Source organism: Lissotriton helveticus, chromosome 1_2 (genome assembly GCF_964261635.1).
Source record: "Lissotriton helveticus chromosome 1_2, aLisHel1.1, whole genome shotgun sequence".
NCBI classification, from domain to species: Eukaryota; Metazoa; Chordata; class Amphibia; order Caudata; family Salamandridae; genus Lissotriton; species Lissotriton helveticus.
Window position 1 is genome coordinate 78477080 of NC_136058.1, and position 21842 is coordinate 78498921.

The 21842-nt window shown below is 45.4% G+C and overlaps 1 protein-coding gene across 3 annotated transcripts in view; it reads right to left on the minus strand.

Annotated features, from left to right (window-relative positions):
- Positions 1-21842, minus strand: part of LOC144798121 (interleukin-12 receptor subunit beta-2-like) — a 467579-nt gene that overhangs the window by 271919 nt on the left and 173818 nt on the right. For all 3 annotated transcript variants that reach the window (XM_078668879.1, XM_078668885.1, XM_078668889.1), the window contains one exon: positions 17341-17483. In XM_078668879.1, coding sequence (XP_078525005.1) covers positions 17341-17483 — 143 coding nt within the window. The remainder of the gene's footprint in view (positions 1-17340; positions 17484-21842) is intronic.

Here is a 21842-nt window from a genome sequence, read left to right on the forward strand (position 1 = left end):
GCTAAAGCCAGCCCTGGAAACTCCGTCCTATAGGAATTATGTGCCGGTTCCGACTGGACATCGAGCTCAGGGAGCCCATCGAAATCCAGCCAGAATGACCAGCTGGTTTCACTTTTGACCACCTACATTGCAATTAAGCGGTCGGATGTGAAACCCTAGATGTCATCGAAACAATCCCCTATGTCTACATATGTTGCAAAAATCCAGAGCTCCCCCCGACATCTCTCATTTGACCTTGCTTGTAGAGTTACTTCCCTTGTGTGCCCCCACTGTGGAACTATCACAGCACATACCATCCCCATTGTACAGTGAAAGCCCCTGTTTGCACATTTTGAATATAAATATCAAGTGATGGCATTTGAGTTGTGCAATGTTGTTGATGTTTTCCAACACTTCATGGACTATGTATTTGGTGACATTTTAAATCATGTTGTACTTATATTGTAAGAATGTGGAATATTAGGAGGTGAGGGTACGTACCCTCAGTTCATAATTATACCACAATCACTAATAAGGTCCAGTCAAGTCTCAATAAATTAATCCTTTATAAACTCTTGGTAAATTGTCAATGAACAGTCAGATTAACTTAGGAGACAGGTAAGTGTAAAGCATTTAACACCAACACAGTAACAAGTAAACTACAATACACAATAAAATCCAACACCAATTTATAAAAATAGAGAATATTTGTATCTTTAAAATGACACTAAAATGACAAAAATCCAATGTGGGGAATTTTAAAGATTAAATTACAAAATTGCATTCCGGCATCAAAAAGCATAAAGTGACACTATCTGGTTCCACTGGACTGGGACAAAGTCAAAGTTTTGGGCCAAACGCAATGGACCATTGGTCAGATAGGGTGGGCAGTAGGTCCCAGTCAAGATTTTACCTTCGCACTTAGTCACTTTCTTGGAGCTTTTCTCTCAACGTTGAGCATGCAGGTTCCTCAAATCCTGAGTGCGCTTCTTCTGGAGCTTTTTAACAAACTTTGTCAAATGTTTCCAAACTTTCCAAATTTGTTCTCTTCCTTTGTGTTGAAATGTGTCCAGCAGTACCAGCCAAGGGTTCAGAAGCTCTGGATTGCCTCTTGGGGTCTGGGGCTCAACCTCCCACAATGCACCTGGGCAGTCCAGGAAAATCCAGTTGCAGCTGGTCAGCTGAAGTAGTATTCAATTCGGCTGTTGCAGGTGGCTTCTTCCAGCACTTTTCTCCCTGTTGCTTCTCAGGGAGTCCACTCGTTTTACTTTAAGACAGGCACAGTCCTTTCTTTGGTGGAACTTTGAGAGTGCAGCATGTGCAGTTCTTCTAAGTACAAGCTTTCTGTGGTGTAGTTCAATGGTCCAGTAGGGCAGTCTTACTTCTTAAGATGTCCCAGACAGCAATCTGAGGCGCTCCTGCAGCTCTGCCATATCTAACCTCCATTTTGGGCTGGCAAGAGGGCGGGCAACCCAATTAATAGTAGTAAAGTTGCCTCCCTGTGCTATTTTCTTTTGGTAAATGTTTTATTGCATTTAACAACATGGGCTATACGGGCAACAAATCATGCGATTTGATACTCCACTTTGGGTAAGTACATTTATGGATAAGCTGAAAAATATAGAAAATTGACACTTACACCTGGTGTATAGCCTGAGAACATCTCTGATTCCAATGGTCAAACAGCAAAATGCAGGTAAGTGTGTCCGGTGTGTAGTTGCAGGGTACCTAACTGGGGTGTAAGGTAGAACCAGGGAGGAGGGTAGTAACCAGGGGTGGCGGTGTCTAGTGGAGAAGGGGCTCCTGAGCGTGGGTAGGCAACTGATCTGGGCGGCGGCTACATTGGTGTACACTGGTATTGTTCCCAGGCTGGAAGCATGCTCAGGTTGAGAGACATTAGGGGGGGACTCTCCGGTCTGAGGAGGGCACATAGGGCTAGGGAGTTGAGGTTGTGGCACACAATGTGGTGCTCTGTGGTTGGGGCAGACCAGATTCAATGTGAGGTGTTATCTGTTGCAATTCATGGGGGAGATCATCATTTCCCATGTGTTGCAGAAAGTAAGGCGCATGCTTCCAATGCATTAATATCAAGTAGTTCCATGACTTCCGATAGTGTGATGTGTATCAATTTCCATTATCCCAGCCAGGTCTGGCCAGACCACAGCATATGGTTTAAATCTGTGTCAGATGCAGAGCAATACGGGCAGTTGAGTTGCTCCTCGGGAAGAAATGATTTAGTTGTGCAGGGGTCAGGTAGGCCCGATTGAGCATAAGGAACGATATATTTTTTTAGCTGGCATTTCGAGAGACAGGAGTGGGGAATTCTAATGCCTGGTCCCATTCTTTGTCATTCTGTTCACTCCCAATGTCCTCCTCTTACTTGTTTTGCAGTGCTGTTAAGGGGGTTCCAGTGAGTTCTTAGATTCCTTTGTATGTTCATGGGATCAGGTTGTACCCCTATCCCATGGTAAGAATAGTCTGCAGCACTGGGTGTGAAACTGGCTCCAAATCTAGTGTGCTGCAAAAGAAATGACAGGTGTATTGAAGCTGAGTGTGGGAGAAAAACTGCCCTTGTGGGAGGCCATGGTCTACAGTAAGTTGTTTGTAGGTGAGGAGGCGTCTGTTGGAGAATAGGTCCCCAATGGTCACCAGGGAGTGTTCTCTCCAGCTGTGTAGTTGCTGGGATGTGTAAAACCCCGGAAAGCGAAGAGACCACTGAGGAGGAGTGCCAGAGCATATGCAGGGGTTGCCTTACGTGCAATGGTGCAGGCGGATTATACAGTCACAGGCTACCGACACCTGCAGCGGCCAGGTGGAAGGGGGTACCTTGGGGAGGAAGAAGCCCCTCATTGTGGACAGGGGTAGAGGGCCAGGTCCACAGCTCATACCTCCCATGTAGCACACAGCTGCCCAACGTGACAGCCACTGTAATGTTGCCTCTAGAAAATACGCGTCAAAGGAGGGGGAACTCAGTCCTCCTCAGACCACCGGAGTTGTGGTCTTTCAGTGCAATTTGACAGCGTTTGTCACCCCGGAAAAGGACACAGAGCAAAGAGTCAAACTTGCCAAAGAAGGTCTTTGCATCGATTGTAGGGAGGTTCGCAAAACGGTATAGGAGACGGGGGAATTACCATTTTTTTCTAGCGCTATCTTGCTAATGGGGGCCTGAGGAAGATTCTTACAGAATCAACTTGAGATGTGATGCCAGCCAGCGTGGCCCGGAGTGTGCCTTTATATTGGTCCAATAGGGTAAGATCGAGGCGGATTCCCAATTAGTGGATCACCTTCCCACACAAGTGGAGTCTTATTTCACCAAGGTTGTATTTCCGGGGTGGCTGGTCGGGGCAGAGCAGATAGATGCACAACTTTGCCTCGTTCAAACAGAGCCTTGTAGCACTTCCAAATTCAATCAGTGAATTGTGCAGTGAGCAAAGGTCAGACGGTATGTCCTGTAGGTATAAAAGTACATAGTCTGCATGTAGGGATACCGTGCGTGTCCTATCTGCTAGGGAGATACCCCATTTCTGACCCTCCCCTCTCAGCCGGATGACAAGGGGTTCAATGGCCATCACAAAGAGCAGGTGAGAGTGGGCATCCCTGCCTGGTACCTCGTCCTACTGGAAATGATGAAAAGATGAGATGGCCCAATCATATCCGGATCGTGAGTTTGGAGTAAAGTAGCTTGGAGTAAGCAAGCAAATGGCCACCTACTGCAGATGAGGAACTGGTGTCATATGGCTTATACTTTCCCAATAAAACGGTGTGTTTGTTAAACAACAACACCATCTTACCCGTGGAAGACTGATTCCAGACTCACCACCCGGATATGTTGGCCGAAGTCATGATAGCTCACAGTGCACCATCAGTACCCCTAACCTTACAGGGAAAGAAATGATTGTGTAACCTCAGAACATGACAACCCTGACTCCCCAAGAAAATTATGGTAACAGATCTAAAAACCTTTGGCTTAGTTACTGAAGCATACCGAAAGAGATACACAAAAAATACACAGTAAAGCATTTCAATATTTATTTAAGCATTGTGATTCGGAAGTAAAATATTGGTGCTGCAATAATCAATAGAAGGAAACAAAATAGTGTGATAAGCATTACGAGAATGGTGAAAAAGATAAACAGTTCAACCATTTTGCTTATTACAGAGATTATATGTTTGCAAGCAAGTACTGTAATATACTGTACTTCTACCTAGGGCATCCTAACCCATCACGTCTAGGGTAAGTGAATCTGCCAAATCTCTGTAGGGCGATCTAACTTCCTGTTATCTGTGGGTTAGTGTCATCAAGCTTCCCATACTGGTGCAGAGCTTGACAGCATCCCTTATATGAGGTAACTAGGAATCAGGTGAGCTGGAATTCCGGCATGTATCCAACTCTCAGTGTCAGCTAAATGCTCCTCTGTCTAAACAAAGGCTTAATGTCATATATATATAATAGCATCCTCCATATTACCATGCCGAAGCCCCAGCCAGGCTGCTATAGTTTATTCTATTGTGATAACTCTGTGGCTTAGCGGCCAAAGCAAATAACAACATCTTGCGTGATGAACTTGTACAGAATGTTCAAGGTGTTTTGATAGAGTGGCTACGAAGTGGTAGTGTAAGCAAAACTGAGGGGCCGATTAGGATTGCGTGAATACGCATCATCCGGGCCGGCGGAAGCCACCGCCGGCCCGGAGGATGCGGATTCACCGCTGCGGTGCCTACAAAGACCCCCCCGCCAGATTAGGATGGCTGGGGGGTCATCGGCGGACGGGAAGACCGCCTGCTGCTTTTCCGCCGCGGTCACCTTCCGACCGTGGCAGAAAAGCTCTAATATGGTGGCGGTGTCTATCAGACACCGCCAGCCATATTAGGATGGGGCAGAAAACATGCTTTTCCGCCTCGGCTTTTCCGCCGTGGAAAAGCATGTGGTCTTTGGTGTTTGGGGGCCCGTTGCGGGCCCCCAGGGTGTCGGGGGTGGGGGGTGCACAATGGGGGTACCTATGGTACCCCCCAGCATTTACATGCACACAGCGGCAGGCACCGCGCAGTGCCTGCGGCTTTGTGCATGTAAATGTAAAGCATGCATTTTTAACCTTGCGGCGGGTGCTGCTTCAAGCAGCACCCGCCGCAAGGTTAAAGATACGGGATGTGACCGCCATGGTGGCGGTCACATCCTAATTGCACCAGAGGGACTGCCGCTGCCCCTGCGGACGGTCCCTCCACCTCGGGGGTGGCGGACGGACGCAGGTCCGTCCGCCATCCTAATAGGCCCCTGAGTTAGAAGAATATTATCCTGTATATGCATGCAAATGAATGTGTGTCAAATGTCATCTTGTTTAGGGAGAGAAGGCAACTTAAGAACGTGAGCACGAAAAATGCTGTTTCTTAACCGGGTCCAATGTCCCAATGTGACACTGGAAATGGTAATCCCATATCAGCTAAATAAACACCTTCTCAATGTCTAGTATGAGGCAGGCCACGTGAGGGAACCATTGATGTACCTGACTATGCATGTGAAATAGGCATCTAATGTTCTGTGATATGCTGCGTCCAGGAATTAAGCTGTTCTGATCGGGGAGTGTAAGTTCCAGAAGTACCTGCACATATCTACTGGAGAGAATCTTTCCAGGATCTTGTAGTCTTTCCCAAGGATTGTGATAGGCTGGTATGATGGCAATTAGTTGGTATTCCTATCAGGCTTGAGGTCTGAGACTAAGAGAGATTCCGGGAGAGACGCGGGAGCTCACCCATGTGGAGTGCCTCATTATATATCCCCGCAAGGCCGGGTGCCAGGCTGGTTGAAAAGGCATTATAGTATTCTAAAGGCAGCCCATCGAGGCCCGAAGTTTTGTTCCTAGTGAGCTCCTGGATCACTTGTTTCACATCAACCATTGGGATCTTAGCATCCAGAGAGAATCTGATGGCATCGGTGATACACGGGAGGGTGAGGCCTGAGAAGAAGGCATTCGCCTCAGCTAAGTATGCCTCTCGGGGTGCATGATATACAGACGAGTAGTATTCCAATAATGCATGAAGTATCTGGCCCTTTGAATGGACTGTGACCACCGTGAAACTGTCAATGCCCCACACGGGTTTCTATGGAAACTCGTAAGTTCTTGACTGAAGCTAAGACTCTGTCCAGTTTGTCCGAGGTTGAAAGGAGGAGGGTAGTGTCTAGCAATGGTGGATCCGGGATAGTGGCAGGGTAGGTTCAACACCAGAGGCTTCAGCATGTGTGCAGCCAATCACAGTCAGCCCATCTTTCAGGTGGTCATGGAGTACTTGAGGCAGGAGTAATAAGTGTGCAGCACAGCAGCAGCCCCACGAAGAGGAGGTTGCAACCTCGGAAGGGATGAGCGCCTCCTTTGAGGGAGTGTCTGGAGCAGAGGTAGCAATGTCCAGCCTAGTGTGGTATAGATGGCAGGGCGGTTGTTCCTTGCTGCCAGGACTTGGTTCCGGAGGTGATATCCCTGCCTGGATCATGTGACTGTGATTCTCTCCCTGGATCTTCGCTGGTAGAGGGGTAGGGGGCAGGGCAGGGCCACCCTTACAGGCCCTTTAGTAAAGGGTGTGCACTCACCAGGGTGGTGGTGTCTCTGTCGTGGTGGAGAGGGTCCACTTTCAGTCTGCCATGAGCACCAGCTCCCTATGCAGCCAAATGCAGTATTCTAGCTAGTTTAGGAGCCTCTGGTGTGCCAACCATGGGTCACTAGGCCAGTCTCACCAAATGCGAGAAGTGTGGTGAGCAATGGGGGAGGGAAGTACAGCAGTGAGGTCCCCTTGAAGACCCCACCCCAACGGTCGGCAGCCATGAGGCCTGTAGAATCTGCATCGCCCCTGACCCAGCGTTGAGGTCCAGGCAGAGCAACATTGGGCATCACCAATCAGGGTTGCTTCGAGGTATTTTTGCCCCAGATGCCGGGCCTCTGACCTGGAGCACTAGAAAGCTGTGTCTGCCATCTTGACTTACCAAACCTCATCCTCTGCCTCTCTCTGCTATCACCACTACCTCCAAAGTGTGCCTTATTTCTGAATCAGAGTGCGCTATTCTCCAAAAATAAAGTTGTAGAAATTCTCTCCTTGGAGTATGTGTCTGGCTAATCAAACCCACAGGAGTGGCTAACAATTCACTACCCTCCCCTTCCAGTCCCTCTCTTAATCTAATTAGGGGGCTACCATCTGGCTGGGATCAAGGAAGTGTGGCTGACCTGGGTCCTGTGACATCTGTTCTCCTGCCTTTGAATCCAGCTTATCTGCCCAGCACCTTTCATGTCCCTGGCTTCTCTAGGAAGCAAATCTCCTCCCACCAAATGGCTGTATTGTTTGAGCCCCAGGCCTCTTCACACCTACTCAGGGAGCAGCTTAGCTCCGGCTGTCAAAGGCTGGCCAGTCAGAAGAGAATGCTATAGGGCTGCTTTAGGTAACTTCAGGATAGTAAGTTCTAAAACCTTTTAGTTGTAATAAATCCGACCGTGGCAAGTTGTTGGATTTATTTGAACTATTATATTGATAGTTTTAATTATGTTGCTGGCTTACTCCAATCAAAAGTTAGACTTTATTAAAGTTTAATAAAGCCTTCCCATGTTAGCCTATGGGGCTAACAGCAACACAATGGGGAAAAATGACTTTGGGTGTTTTTCCCTACCAGGGCATATAACACATCTTTTATATGGTGGCTGCTTTTTATAACACTCATCCCTAACCTTGGGACACCTAGGGCAGACACCAGGGGTGACGTATATGTAATAAAAAGGTAGTTGTGGACTTTGTAAGTACTTTAATTCCAAAGTCGACATGGATTCATTTTAAAACCAGCCTGCAAAGCAGGTCTTGCTTTAAAATGACACCATACATCACAGCAGTGCACAGTTGTGTGCATTAAGTCTACTGGGTTCTCTAAACCTACATGCCCTACCATGTACTACTGACTTACAGGTAGGTTGTCTTGGCCAATTAGAGCAATCACCATATAGTTTTTAAGAACAGAGCAGTGGCACTGGACCTGGATATCAGAGCCCAGGAAACTTACAGAGTCAGTAACCAACATTGTAAGTCAAGAAATTGGGGTGCTCATGTCCAAAAGGATGACTCTCCTACATATATGCTTAGGTGTCATGTTTGTATTCTCCTACATTCTTGCAAGGTCTACTTTGGTGAGGTTACAACAGTATGAACTAACCTGCAAACAAGGAGTCTGAGTTTTAAAAGAAAGTAATTGAGCTGGGATTCTGGTGGAATTGCTCTGGTTTATCAATGGATCCTAAACTGATTTTGGCTATTCTGGAATGGAATGTGCCCCAAATGTTAAGGAACGTGTGAGGAAATGTCTCTTTTGTTTGGTCGTCTCCATTTTTTTTCAGACTGAGATGCTGCTGGTTTTTTAAGCCTGTGCACTGGGGAATTGCTGTTCAGTCCCCAATGTATATGCTCTAATCCCTAAAACATGGTAATACTTGCCAACCCCCAATTAACTTTCCAGTAAGACCATAGTATATGGTGTAACACATAACACCAACACATTGAAAGTTATATGTCACCTGTGGACTGAAGCACCAATTGTGTATTTCCATAGGCTAACAAGGAGAACATGGCATAGGTCCTACCTTTGTAATCTGACTCCTGCAGCTTTTAAACTTGCAGGCAGACCAGTAAAAATCTCCTTTTTGGCAGGAGGGAAAACCTACTTTTAGATATTGAATACGTCACACCTAAGAAGGCCTTGTACCCTACAAGGTTGGGTATCTGATATTTAAAAGAAAAACATATACTAATTTAATGTTTTTATAATCCTACAGTGACCAGCCTCCGAAAGCTATTTTCACTGTTAGAGCTGTAGCTGGTTTTATGAAGAAAAAGCTAAAATATAATTAATTTGTAATTCCTGTATCTTTGATTTGAAAAAAGCTACAGAGCAGCCGCAGCCACTGCAGGCAAGAGCGGTGGGCCGGGTTGGGGGTGGAGGGAAGATTTTGACAGACGACGACAAGGAAAAAGTAATTACTTGTTTAATTTTCCTTTGGTGTTGTCTGTTGAAATCCCCCCCACCGGACCCCACCGCTCTTACCTGCACAAGCTACTGTGACAGTTCAACCTCTGTGTTTATTTATTTAAATCCAAATCAATGGTAATGTTGGGTTTTTTGCTAAATATTTAGAAACAAATCTCTTTTAAAAAGTTACTTTTCCTGCCTGAAGTGCCTGCTGGCTTATTAGCTTGCAACTGACTGCTTTGCTGAGGTGATAAATACTGTTCTCAGAGGAGATAAATTGACTTAAGCTTGGCAGAATACCTTGGGAAAGGATTATGATCAAGCTTACCCCATGCAGGGCAATCTAGGAATGTCTAGAAATTTTACTAACGTAAAGGGGACCAGGAGTAGACCTGTATTTTTGTAAATTAGTAATAATCTCATCCTGAGGAAGTTGGATCTTTTGATCCTAAAGCACACTTTAGCTTCCTGGTGCTAAATCTTAGTGGAGGCGAGACACCACCCCAGAACCAGTTTGGCGTGGTTAAAGCAGTCCTGTAACTTTGAATGTCTTGGATTTTGGAAGATTCATCCTGTTGTTCACACATCACAGCTTAAGAAATACATCTTGGATCCATGTCACTGGTAATTATATCCTTCAAGTGAGTGCTCCTGGAAAGACACCTAATCAGTTCATTCCCCTTCATTAGTCATCCGCTTCTTCCAATTACATCCAAACAATCCCAGAGCTTCAGAAGGTGGGGGCATAATGTTGTGACAGGCTCTTGTGCTGTTTCTTGAGCCTGTGTCATACTCCTGTCCAGAGCCGTTCAAGCAGCATTGCTCCAATCACCTCAGTAGGGTCCACTACCGCAAGTCAGATGGCCTCACTGTTCGTACCTGATGTGGTTTTGGCTCTGTTGCTGTTGGAAAGGTCACCTCTTCAACAAGCAACTGAAGGCAAACAGACAGGAGAGGCTACTTTATCGAGCCATTGAAAGGCAAAGGCCATTACAGCCTTTTCAAGTGGACTAGAGAATAAAAAACAGAAATCCCACTGCTTTTTCCAATTGGGTGGCAGATTTTCACCCAGACATTTTTCTGCTTCATAAAATTCAATGTAAAAAGGTGCGAGGGGCACTATTAATGTGGATTTATAACACATATTGTAATCCCAATGAGAATGGTAACTACAGTCATCAGTACCATCAATATTAATGGCCATTCATAATGACACGCTAAGATATGGGCACGGGAAATGCTGCCATTAACTATGGTACACGCAGTACTGGTTTCCAGGTGGGAGCACTGACCTAGTTTTCTATTTTATTTATTTAGGGAATGTAATGTTGTTGTACCCTCCCTACAATGAAAACAAAGGCGGTTAGAACATACTGATAGACAACTATTGTATATTTGAACTGCTAAATTTGGTTGCTTGAAATGAAAAATCACTCATAACATAAGAGGGATGCTCTCTTCAATAACAAGATCAAAAATAGGCCTTCTGAGTTTAGTGCACTGGATTGTCATCAAACAAGCCTCTGTCAACAATTTAGTTGTGCCAAGGGATGGCTCAATTAAAAATTGAATGTATCCTCATACAGCAACATATCTTGGTTTTGCTTGCTATTTATGACCAACAAAGCTCTGCAGAGAATGCTATGACCCTGCTTCTGGGCTCATAGATGTCTGGGCAGTGGGTTTTCAAGTTATGCAACATTTTCAAGATGACCGGGACCTGCAGCAGGGCTGCAGTCCTTTCCCTGTATGAGTATGTAATAGCTGGAGCGTCAAGGAAAGAAAAGGCATTGTGGTCTGCCCTCTGGTCTAAGGCAAAGCTCCTCTAAACTCCACTGGTCAAGCAGGGACTTTATGTGCCATAAAGAAAATGGTAATTATAGCTCCTTGTCCTTTTGAAGCTAATTACTTTAACTGGAAAAAGAAATTTACTGGATTCACGGAATTGGATAATTCACAAAGGGGCTAATAGCTCAACCTTTGAATCTTTTTTTTTAACTTTTGTCACAGAAGCAGACCCTGCATCATGGAAACCATCAGCGCATTTCCTTAAGGCCCGGGGCTGAGTGTCTTTCACTGACACATCGTCACAGAATGTGGTGGGGGAAGGAATTTTCACTGACCCCATCCCACTCTGTGACAAGGTAGATACCGCGGTCCCAATCCTCCAAAATGTATCTCCAGAGATGCTGCAAAAGGCTAGTGTTATGTTTTTATTTAATGCTTGGTGCACGTGCATGCTTGATTATATGAATGTATGTGTAAATGTGAATGCGTTATCTGAATGGGGTGTGTGTGTGTGGGCGTGTGAATTAAAGGGTGTAAGTGACTGTACATGTGTGCATCTGTTGCTCCCCATGCTCTAATTTCCGGCCAGCACTGATGGAAACCATGATAAAGTAGACATTTGTGTTGTTACTATGTAACTGTGTAAGTAAACCTGCCCTAAGTGAGAAATTGAACATTTTCATGTCTCTAACTTGAAAACAATTGTGTTGTAAAAACACTTGACATGAATGTAGGTTTAGCTTGACTCAAATCAGTATAAGATGCATGTGGTGTTGTTTTTGTCGGAATAATTTTGTAAAGGTGAAACAGTCTCTTCTAATATGCTTTGGATTTGGGACGTTATTGGTAGGGAAATCAAGCAATCGGTGCACATGCCCCCTTCCTACACCCCTGAGGATATTTGTTGTACTTTTGAGAAATATATGACATGGAAGGTGTTTGCATTACTTATTATACTAATAGCGGCGAAACAGCAAATATGTCACAGGTGGAATTGAATATAGATCTGTTCTAAGGTCCCCATCTGAAAAAGCAAAGTGATAGCACCCCTATCATCTTACTAAATGGCCAGAAATGTGTGGTATTATTTTTAAGGATAAAAGTCCTGACACACTGCACAGCTCTGCCAACCCCAACACCTTTTCTCTGATTCCTGTGAATTCCCTTGTTACCACTTTATACAGTTCCTGTTTCTGAGGGTCCCCCTGAACTGCAAATTAGTGCTCTTCAGGGACACTCTTTTGGTGATTCCTGAGAGAGAAGATGCACCACTGCCCTCCAGGACGCAGGTCTCCTTTGCCCTCTACTGCACATGCCCTAGCTGGTAGCAGCATATTTCAGTTTTTGGGAGCAGTAGCTTCCATCTGGCCTTTTTGTGTAATTAAGTACAATGGCTTGGGGCTGACCGCAGTCCATGGAGACGGTTTGCAATCTCTCAGTGACCTTCAGCTGATTATGAATATCTGTATGTTTATAAGCATAATGTTTGCAAGATGGATGATGGATGATGCTCATAGAGGACAACTATGGCATTACAACTCCCATTTATTCTAACGTTGCTGGTTATTTGTTTACAGGGCTATACAAAGAGAATACAAGTTTTCTAACCACAGCAAGCCCCTGGAAAGTGTGACTGACCCATTGGCCACTACAAAGCAATTTTGGTATAAATTAAGGTGGCAGTGGGTGGGTGAGTCACTCATTGATGCAGCATTCAACTGAGGCATTTGATTAGGGCTAAGAAAGGAGATAACTAATATAAACCACTAAACAAATAGGTAATATTTGAGATTCCTACCTAAGGTTTCATGATTAACAACAGTTCAGAAAAAAATAGGTAGTTGGTTCCAGAGCTGTAGAGTTAGAACAGAGAAAAAAAACTCTGCCATCAAGATAAGGTTGCTTATATGTGGAACAGAAAATACAAATATGGCACTTGAATGAAGAGGAGAGAGAGGGGGAATATGACGTTGAAACCGTACACTGATGCAATTCACCCCAGAACTATTAATGGCCCAATGTACAAGACAACACATCGCATGGGGCCAGTGCGGCCCATGAAAAGCATCAGAAACAAGACTGAACCTGCATAAATTATTTACCAGTATGACCACAAAGTTCTTAACCAATGGTATGCTTGAATCATTCAGACGGAATTCCAAGTGATAGATGTTATCATAATACATTCTTTAAAAAGGTGTATTCAACAAAAAGGCCAAAGCTAGTATTACTGTAGGGGCTATAACCTTGAGTACCAAAACTGGACATGTGGAATCAGGAGACGCCAATTTAAGAAGTGACAGCAAAGTGTAAACCTTGCTGTCGGTAACAAAGGGAAGTCTTCCTGGATCGAGTCCATCAGGCTCTCCATTAGGTTGTCACAAGTATAATGTATATCAATGCCCCACTATTACGCTTCTAAATAATAAGCATACATTTTATGAAAAAAATTGAGGGGCTTGCACCAAGTACACTTGGGAAGGTGAGGACAGGAATGGGAAGGGTACAACTTGAAGCACTGCTGGGTTTCACTAGGTCGTTGACTACTCCTCACTGAGTTAGAAGGCTGAAGAATTTCATCAATTGAAAAGGCCACTTAAGCCTGAAGAGGCCCTTGTTACTATATCTCATTTGAGAACATTAGTTCATGCTTCTTCTGAGTAGTGAAGATGCCATGTTTGCTCATCCTGTCAAATTGCCAGCTTCTTCACTCTAAACATGGATGTAAAGCTGCTCTGTCAAGACATAGTGGAATGCTTAACCTGTCTGGGGGGAGGCCGAACCTGGTAAAATGTCAGACTGAGGCTGATGGTGAAGGCATCTATCTGAGGGGTGGGGTCAGTTCAAATGGGCATTGGGTATGAAAATGCAAAGAGAAGTGGCCAGTTCCTGACAGACACGCTGACTGGGACCAGAATGTTAAACTGGACCAGAAAATGTTCATTTCATTTCATGGGATTGATAATATTGATTTTAACAAATTTTATTGGTGAAGAGATGTGGCCCGTGGAGCGACCCACAGAATTGATAGCCCCATAATAACATGAGAAAGCCATATTAAGTGTAAACATTTGGAGAGGGACAGAGCTTGACTGATGACAGACCTACAACAAAAGTCTTCAGGACCCTAGGACAAGACCTTTAGATGACCTCATGGCCCATGAGCTCAATAGATGTATCTAGGAAATCACAAGGGACAGAAAGGCACTGATATACCTGCCTAAAGCTTTGAGCTTGAGAGTCTGGGCATAATCATAGCCAAACATCCCCCAATGCTGTTTCCATTATATATTTGGAGGTAAAGCTCAAGTGAGTCTTACAAAGTAAAGCTATTCAAATTGCTGCCTACTTTTTTTTATAAAAAAATATAGCCATCAGGGGTGGCCAAGCTAATGTCAAGCCCAGAAGCCTCATGTAACCAGGCTGTTGGCGTGCGAAGGTTTGTCTCATGCACAATTTAAAGAATTGCAATGTGCGCATGTGTTGCCTAACTCTACTAAAGATAGGGATACAACAAGCAAACTAGGTAGTGGAAGAGTCAAATTAATCTGCATGTGAAATTGGAGAGGTCAATGACAGGAAAGAATTATGAGGCACACTACTACAAAGGATTATAAGAATTTTCTCCAATTTTCCTGGTCATGAAATGCTCCAGTTGCAAACAGAGGCTATACAAATCTACACATTTACAAACTTTTCTGGGCTAATGGTGCCAATATTTCCAAAGCCACTGAAATGGTGTCAGGTCTATGGATCATGTTGATGATGCACTTTTTGATTTTTTCAAAAATGTGGGACCTGATGAAGAATCTTCACCAAACTTTCAAATATTGTGCTTCTTCAATAAGAAATTATTTTTTATTAATTTTCTGCAAATTGTTTTTTGGGAGACTGGTGTCTTAAACTGCACTTCTGCATTAACACCCCCTCAGGATTTTACTTTGCAAAAGAAACTCAAACATTTAATGAAGGATCTCTACATTTGGCAAGCAAATTCTCAGCATTATTTGGTGACTTTTTCTAGTTTGGTGTATTTCTATCTTCCGATTTTTTGAGAAAAAAACCCCAAATAATAGCTGTCCACTGCACATGCACTGTATGCAGCTAACTTGTTAAATTGATTAAGAACGACTGGTAAATTTCTAAAAGAGGAAAGCAAGCTTTCTGACTAGATGCATTTCCATGCTCTTTGAGATCAGGTAAGAAATGACTGGCATTGCTCAAAGAACAAAAAGCATGCTAACTATATCATTTCATGGTTCAGCATAGTTAACTGCGGAGAAATGGTCCAATTTGTTAATGTGCTCTTGTGATGTTTGGGGGAAAATCTGCTGCATTGCAGCGCGAGACATTCCACCACAATCTCCAAAACTGAATGGGCCAATACCTGCTCCAGTTTGCATAAATGTCTCTCATCACATCATGACGGCCAGTGAGTCTGGAAAAAATGAAAAGGCCTTGTCTTTCTGAACTATGAGTCTATCAACTAAAAACAGGAAATCCTGCCCCTGCAAATATCATCAGCAGGACTTTCTGGTTGAGGCTTAAGATTCAGATATTGATTTTCCTGAATTAAATTATAACGGTAGTAGGCATCCTATTGGTAGGGAATTGAGTATCCAGTACTGTCCATGCCGAACTCCCAGTAAAAGATTTAGGGGAGGTAAAAAAAAACATTTTCTCATTCGAGTTCCTGTAGGAAAATGCATTCTCTGTTACAGCATGAACAGCTGAATACAATTACTCTAAATTTGCCATGAAATTAGAACTATGATCAGAGTAGGGTCTTTTTGTGGGTTGCTGTATATCCATTCAGTAGTTCTGCAAAGCTTTGTGTTACAAAAAGGTTCGGAGTGGACTTCAAAGGTTTCGGCAATTTCTGCAGATACCCAGAGGATCCATGCAGTGGCGGCCACGGCCTACATAAAGTGGTAGGGCGGCCACAGGTAGAGAGGGCGGTGGGTTGGGGGGAGTAATAAAATATAAATAAAAAAATGAAAAAGTCTTACCTGCTGCTCAGCTTCGCTCCCGCCTGCCTCGCTGCTTTTCTTATTGGCTGGAAGGGGATGGGTCCTCAGGGCACAGGCGCCACACCCAATCCAGACGCTGCAGTCACATGAGAGCAGCGTCAGGATTTGTCTGAGCGGCCTTGTTTGACGCTCAGATGGTGCATTAGAGCCTGTGCCTTTTCTTCAACCCTGCTGTGTAATACTGACGGGTTGGAGAAACATATCTGGGCATGGGAATTTGGCCGGCTTAGGACGGGCGGTCAAACACACATGCACACTTATAAGTGCACTCTACTCCTCCTCCCTGATATGCCCGGCACCCCCCCAGCCCATACTTATTGTGGGGTTCAGACAGACAGCATAAATAAAATGATAATAACATTGTGTTATCATTTTATTTATTGTCTGCTGGCACCGGCTTTGGGGTGACACTCATCAGCCATTATGGAGGAGCCGCCCGTGAATCCATGGAACCAGATGATCTGACCGAGTGAAACTGTTGTTGTAGCAACCATTGTGGGATGCAGGTACTGAAACCATCACCCTGGAAAACGTGTCATGGGAGATGCACAAGGTCAGAGGCAGCATCAACGGCGCCCAGTGAGAATGTGGCAGCAAACACAATGGCAGTTACTGGTCAGAAAATAAAACAAAGTCTTCATTTTCATTGCATGATTTGTGAATTTTATCGTGGACACGTGGAACCTCAAGCAAATCTGATAAATTGGATAAGGAGCCATGATTTTGTTAAAACAAAAAAAATGACTGAAAAAAAACATTAACAATGTAGATATGCAGGCTTTAAGTACCTGTGCAGTGAATACTCTGGATACAAGAGGTGATGCCACAGGGCATCATGCTATGTACTCAGGGCTGCTTCATATGGCCAAAGGTCAGGCTAGGGTGCACAGCTGGGTTGGTGGCACATCTGGTGCACAGGCTTGTGAGATGCCAGGGCTTGAGCACAGAGCCCGCTGCAGATGCCCAGAGTTTGTGCTCAGCTGCTCTGGAGTCCTCAGGGCCAGGGGCCACTGTGCATACACGAAGGACATGAGGAACAGGTGACATGACATGGAAGAGGATGATGCAGAGTCTGGCTGCAGAACATGGCTAGCACCTCAGAGAGGGAGGTTTGCAGACCCTAATTAGAGGGCCCCCAAAAGTATATGGCCCTTTGTGCATCAATACACAACAATTGCACACTTACTTTTAAAAATCACATATTACATGCACGCTCTATTTTGCACGTGGTGCTCTTTCAGGATTTCAACAGTTGGGAGTGCTGCCGGGTCATATTTTTGCTAATTGTCCCAGTGAAGTCAGTCTTGAAAAATTACAAACTGCAGAAGCGGGACTGGGTGACTGGAATCCCAATGCAGGCAGCTCTTTCTACTTTGATGATTGACACGATCTTTCCAGTGAGTGTATTGTAAGAAATATGTGATTATTTGGCCACACTGGGCAAAATACTGTGCATTTCGAAAGATAGATATATATGGACAAGTACGCTAAAATAAACATAACATATTTTCTGGTAATTAAAAGGATTTAAAATAAAAATAAAAAAAACATTACCTTATTCCATGAGCTATTCCTTATTGGACGATATCTTAGCTGAAAATGATGCGTGTCTTGGTCATCCTGCCATTTAACGGTACAATTCTTTGCAGTGGAATTTTGACATTCTATTAAGACTTTATTTGGAGGCCGTGGTATCACTATCAATAAATAAAACACAGCCAACTGGTTTGTAGTCTGAAACATGTTACATTTCTGTAGTTCAGATAAGACATGAACCAAATACATTTAAATCACTAGTGTTGCTTTGTATAACTGCATTGCATATGAGTTGAATCGCCCATCATACATTTGCATCATTACCTTTCACTTCCATCAAAGACAGACTTTGATTTGAAAGAAAAACTACCAGCGAGATTCAGTATATTGGTTCTCCTTCTGGTTTTGACAAATCAGAAAATAGAGGTTTCTGCCCCTCAGAGATTTAAGGGCAAATCACCAAAAACCTGTATCAGTATAGGACTTAGTGTTACAAGAGTACTCTTTTACACACTCTTACATACCTTTGCAAATATGCTTGAAATGTCCAGATCTCAATAAGCAAAAGTGCAAAGAGGGCACAGGCCTTTCAGTTTCTACTAACTATACATAAATGTTTCCTAACCAGTCCCATTTTATTCCCATTTGAGATGTTTTGAGCAACACTTCACAAACGCATGTAAGAGTATGTAAAACAATATCACACTGGTTCTCTTTTACACATGCCTTTGTTAATGTGGCCAGAGAGATCTTTGATATCCCCCCTCCTTTTTTCCTCACTAATGTCCTGAATTAGATAACTGCTGAAACAAGACTCGTGGATCTCCCACCCACACTTCCAGTGGTATAAGTGTCTTACTTAGAGTTCTGAAAGTTATGTTGGAAGATTTTTGACAGAAACTTCTCTGCTGCTGCTATTGGAACCGCCACGATGCAGAGGCAGCTCCTCTACAAATAGTAGCATCATTACGATTTGGCTAAATTACAAGAAAACAAACCAAGCTTATTAGTAAGACTATTTATATGGTCACCATCAATGCATTTCTACTTTGTGCGTACATTTTCTGCATGAGGTTACCCAGGGACATCTGGTTCAGCCACTTTGGTGGCAAAACCTTCCGGGACATAGCTGGGACCTCTATGAATAAGATTTACTAACAATTGTAGTCCTGAGTTTGTGTCAACCAGTGCAAAATATTTATTTGGGAGTAACTTTCCAGTGGAAAACTTGTGCTTATTTGCATTTGAAGCCCGAGACAAGGGCGGGGCCGGAGGAGGCCGGGCTGGGCCACAAACCCTGACCGCTGCAGCCAGGGTCACCTATCCCCATATCGTGAGACTTGTAAACTTATCTAAGTTATAAGGTCACTGATCTGTTATATTCGCGTTATTATCATCTCATTGTTTGATTCATGATAGCGTTCGGTTTTTTAACATAAGTATTGTGGGGTTTGTTGGCGGTTTTAACAATGTCTAAACAGAAAACAGTGAAAAACCCCTCAGTGCCTGCCACACTGGATAATTATTTAGTCAAAGTAGTCAAGAAAATTAATAATGACCGGCGAGCATCACTGGGCCATGGTAGTCCCCCCACTCTGTCTACTCCTCTAGGCGTACCTGCATTAGATGATAGTTGCGAAGCCGACAATGTGGATATCATTAGTAATGAGGTACCAGTGCTAGCTGCACCCAACCAGATTGTGATGGATGACTTCTCTGACACATCAGTACAGGCTTCCCCGGTCCGTAGAGTAGTCAGAGCTTGTAGGAAACTGCCAATGAAACGAGGGGGTAATCGGAACAAAAAAAGAGTAGGAACCCCCCCTAAAAGTATAGTTGGCGAGGAGGATGCAGAGGAAAAGGAAGGCACAGCTAAACTGAACACTGAGCAATTAGATTTCCTGGTTAGCCCTATTGGTGCCAAGTTAGAAAACATCATTAAACCCTTAGTGGCTAAATTAAATCTGCTTTCCGCAGAAGTAACAAGATTAGGGGGACTTTTGGATACTCACATTGCCCTGGTTGGAAAACCTAAGATCATTGAGAAGGGCACTAGAGAGAATAAAGATGTAAAAATCCCATCAGAGGGGAGGCCCAGTGGTATTGAGACAGTCCTACTAGATAGCCCACCAAGAACAAGCCAGGAAAATAAGGCCTTAACAGTAGCCGAGAGCAAAGAAGGGTGGACAGAAGTGAAGAGAAGGCGTTTTATTAACCTCCCCCCTGATTGTGCCCCCTACGTGGTCGTCTTAACTAATGTCCCGCCTATTGAAACTTGCACGACCCAGTCCCAACAAGAAACACATGACTCTTTAAAAAATAAAACAGTTTCATGGTTGCATAGGCAATGTGGGTTTCCTGTGGCCTATTCAGACCAAATATTAACAACTAGAAGGGTCAACTGGATTGGCAACTCTACAAAGACTAGCAGGGGTGACTGTGTTATTATAAATTTTAAACACCCCTGTTGGACTTGGCCCTTCTGGCAGGTTCACCCCTAATATTTATGGCTTTTAGTATGTGATCTGTGTTAGTGATTTTTGGTATCTGCGCACTTTTTTCCTGTGTCCCAGAGTAAAGTGCGTGCGTGTAGTGAGGCTGGCCTGCCCTCCCATAGGAATACATGGGGAATGTGTGTGTCCATGTTAATTCCTGAGTTGTGGGGAGTGCAGGCTCGAGTTTGGTATGTGCGAACTCGTGAGATTGAATGCTGCGCAATGATGTATGCGGCGTATATGTGTCTAGTGGGGTAGTGCCAGTTCTAGACATTGGTGTGTGTGTGCAGTGAGTGTGCTGGCGTGTGATTGGCTGGAGCTGGCTGGGGAGCCTGGCTCCAGGAGTCATGATGGGTCTGCCCGGTGGTGAGTGGAGAGATTAGCATGAGTGATGTGAGGGAGGGGTGCACCTGGGTCCTGAATAGGCTGGGCTTTCCCCACACAATGCTGGCTGCGCCCCCTGTGGTGCGTCTAACGACCCTAGCCCTGCCAGTGACTTGAGTGAGGGGCTGAGCACATCAAGAATGCTCACAAACCAGCTGCGACTGGTTTTTCCCCTCACCCTGAGCAAAGACAAAGGATTTAGTAGTATAAGAAGGGGCTGTGTCCCCTTACAATTTGTTCTCTTCCAGGATCCTATCTGAGGGGGGTTGCTGCTGCTGTTGGGCGCCAGGAGGACCGCCACTTGGATTGCCTCCCTGCCTGGAGGCCCAGTGAGCTGGCTCTGGGCCCAGCCTTGCCCCCCTGCCTGCCTCCAGAACTTTGCTGGAGCTCTGCCTTGCTTGTAGCGCCTGGGAGCGCTGTATTTCACTTATAGCGCCAGGGAGCGCTGTATTTTGTCCCTAGCGCTTGAGAGCGCTTCACTCGTTCTCGGCCGGTGCCCACCCGGCATTGGACCCGTTTTGTGCCCCTGGCAGGTGCCCACCCCGCCAGGGACCTGTTGCCGTTTTGTTGCCCGATCGAGTGCCAAAACGTGGTGCATACCCCGCTGTAGGGGTTAATTCGCAGGTGCCCACCCTGCACTGGTGAAGGAAATTCACCACCGCAGCCCAGGAGTGTGCAAAGAGCCCGCCGGGCCACCGCGCTGCCTGCGCTGACCCGGAAGTGGTTGGCCGGCCGGCCAATTGCAGCGTGGACTGGCCGGAAGTCCTGTCCCGCAGCCTCGGAGAGAGAAGGAGCCTGCAGCAGCCGTGCGGAGCCTAGCGAGGCTCCCCTGAGGAAGGAGCCCCGCCCGCGGCACCAGGAGAAGCAGAGCCACCGCCGCACAGGGAAGCCGGTGAGTGCGAGGGCAACTTAGAGAGAGGGGGGACGTCGGGGCACATTGCCGGTGCCCGCCCCCCCCTCCAGTGTGTAGAGCCTGCTCAGGCTCCAGGGACAGTCGGTGTCTTCGAGTCCTGCAGCGAGGAACTCCACCAAAAGGGGTATTTGTAATTTTGGAGCACCGAGGCTCCCAGGGCATTTCGGCCTCGGAGTCCCCCGAGTGGGACTCCCGCATCTGGGGCCATAATTGTTTTCAGAGCCCGAGAGGCTCACGGGGCAGAGTTGCTTCGAGTCCAGCGAGGGACTCCACCAAAAGGGGCATTTGTAATTTAGGAGCCCCGAGGCTCCCAGGGGCCCATTGTTGTTTTAGAGCCCAGAGAGGCTAACAGCCCATATTTGTTTTACGAGCCCAGAGAGGCTCTTGAGTGCCAGTTTGTTTGTTTAGAGCCACGAGGCTCTTGGGGGACACCAGTCAGTTGTTGCTAGAGCCACGAGGCTCCCACGTTGTGGTTGGCCCCATTGTTGTTCTTGAGCCCACGAGGCTCCAACGTGTGTGTTCACATTGCCTTTCAGCTGCCCAGCACTTAGTGGGCAGCTGCCACGTTTAGGCTTGTGTTCTTGGCTGCCTGCGCAGCCTGCCCTGACATTTTGGGACTAAGGGCATTTCAGCCCTTGCGAGGCCAGTTGGCCTGAGGGACAGTTCTAGTGTTGTGCCTATGTGTACCTTGCGCAATTTGTGATTTACTTGCTAATGTGATTTCTGCG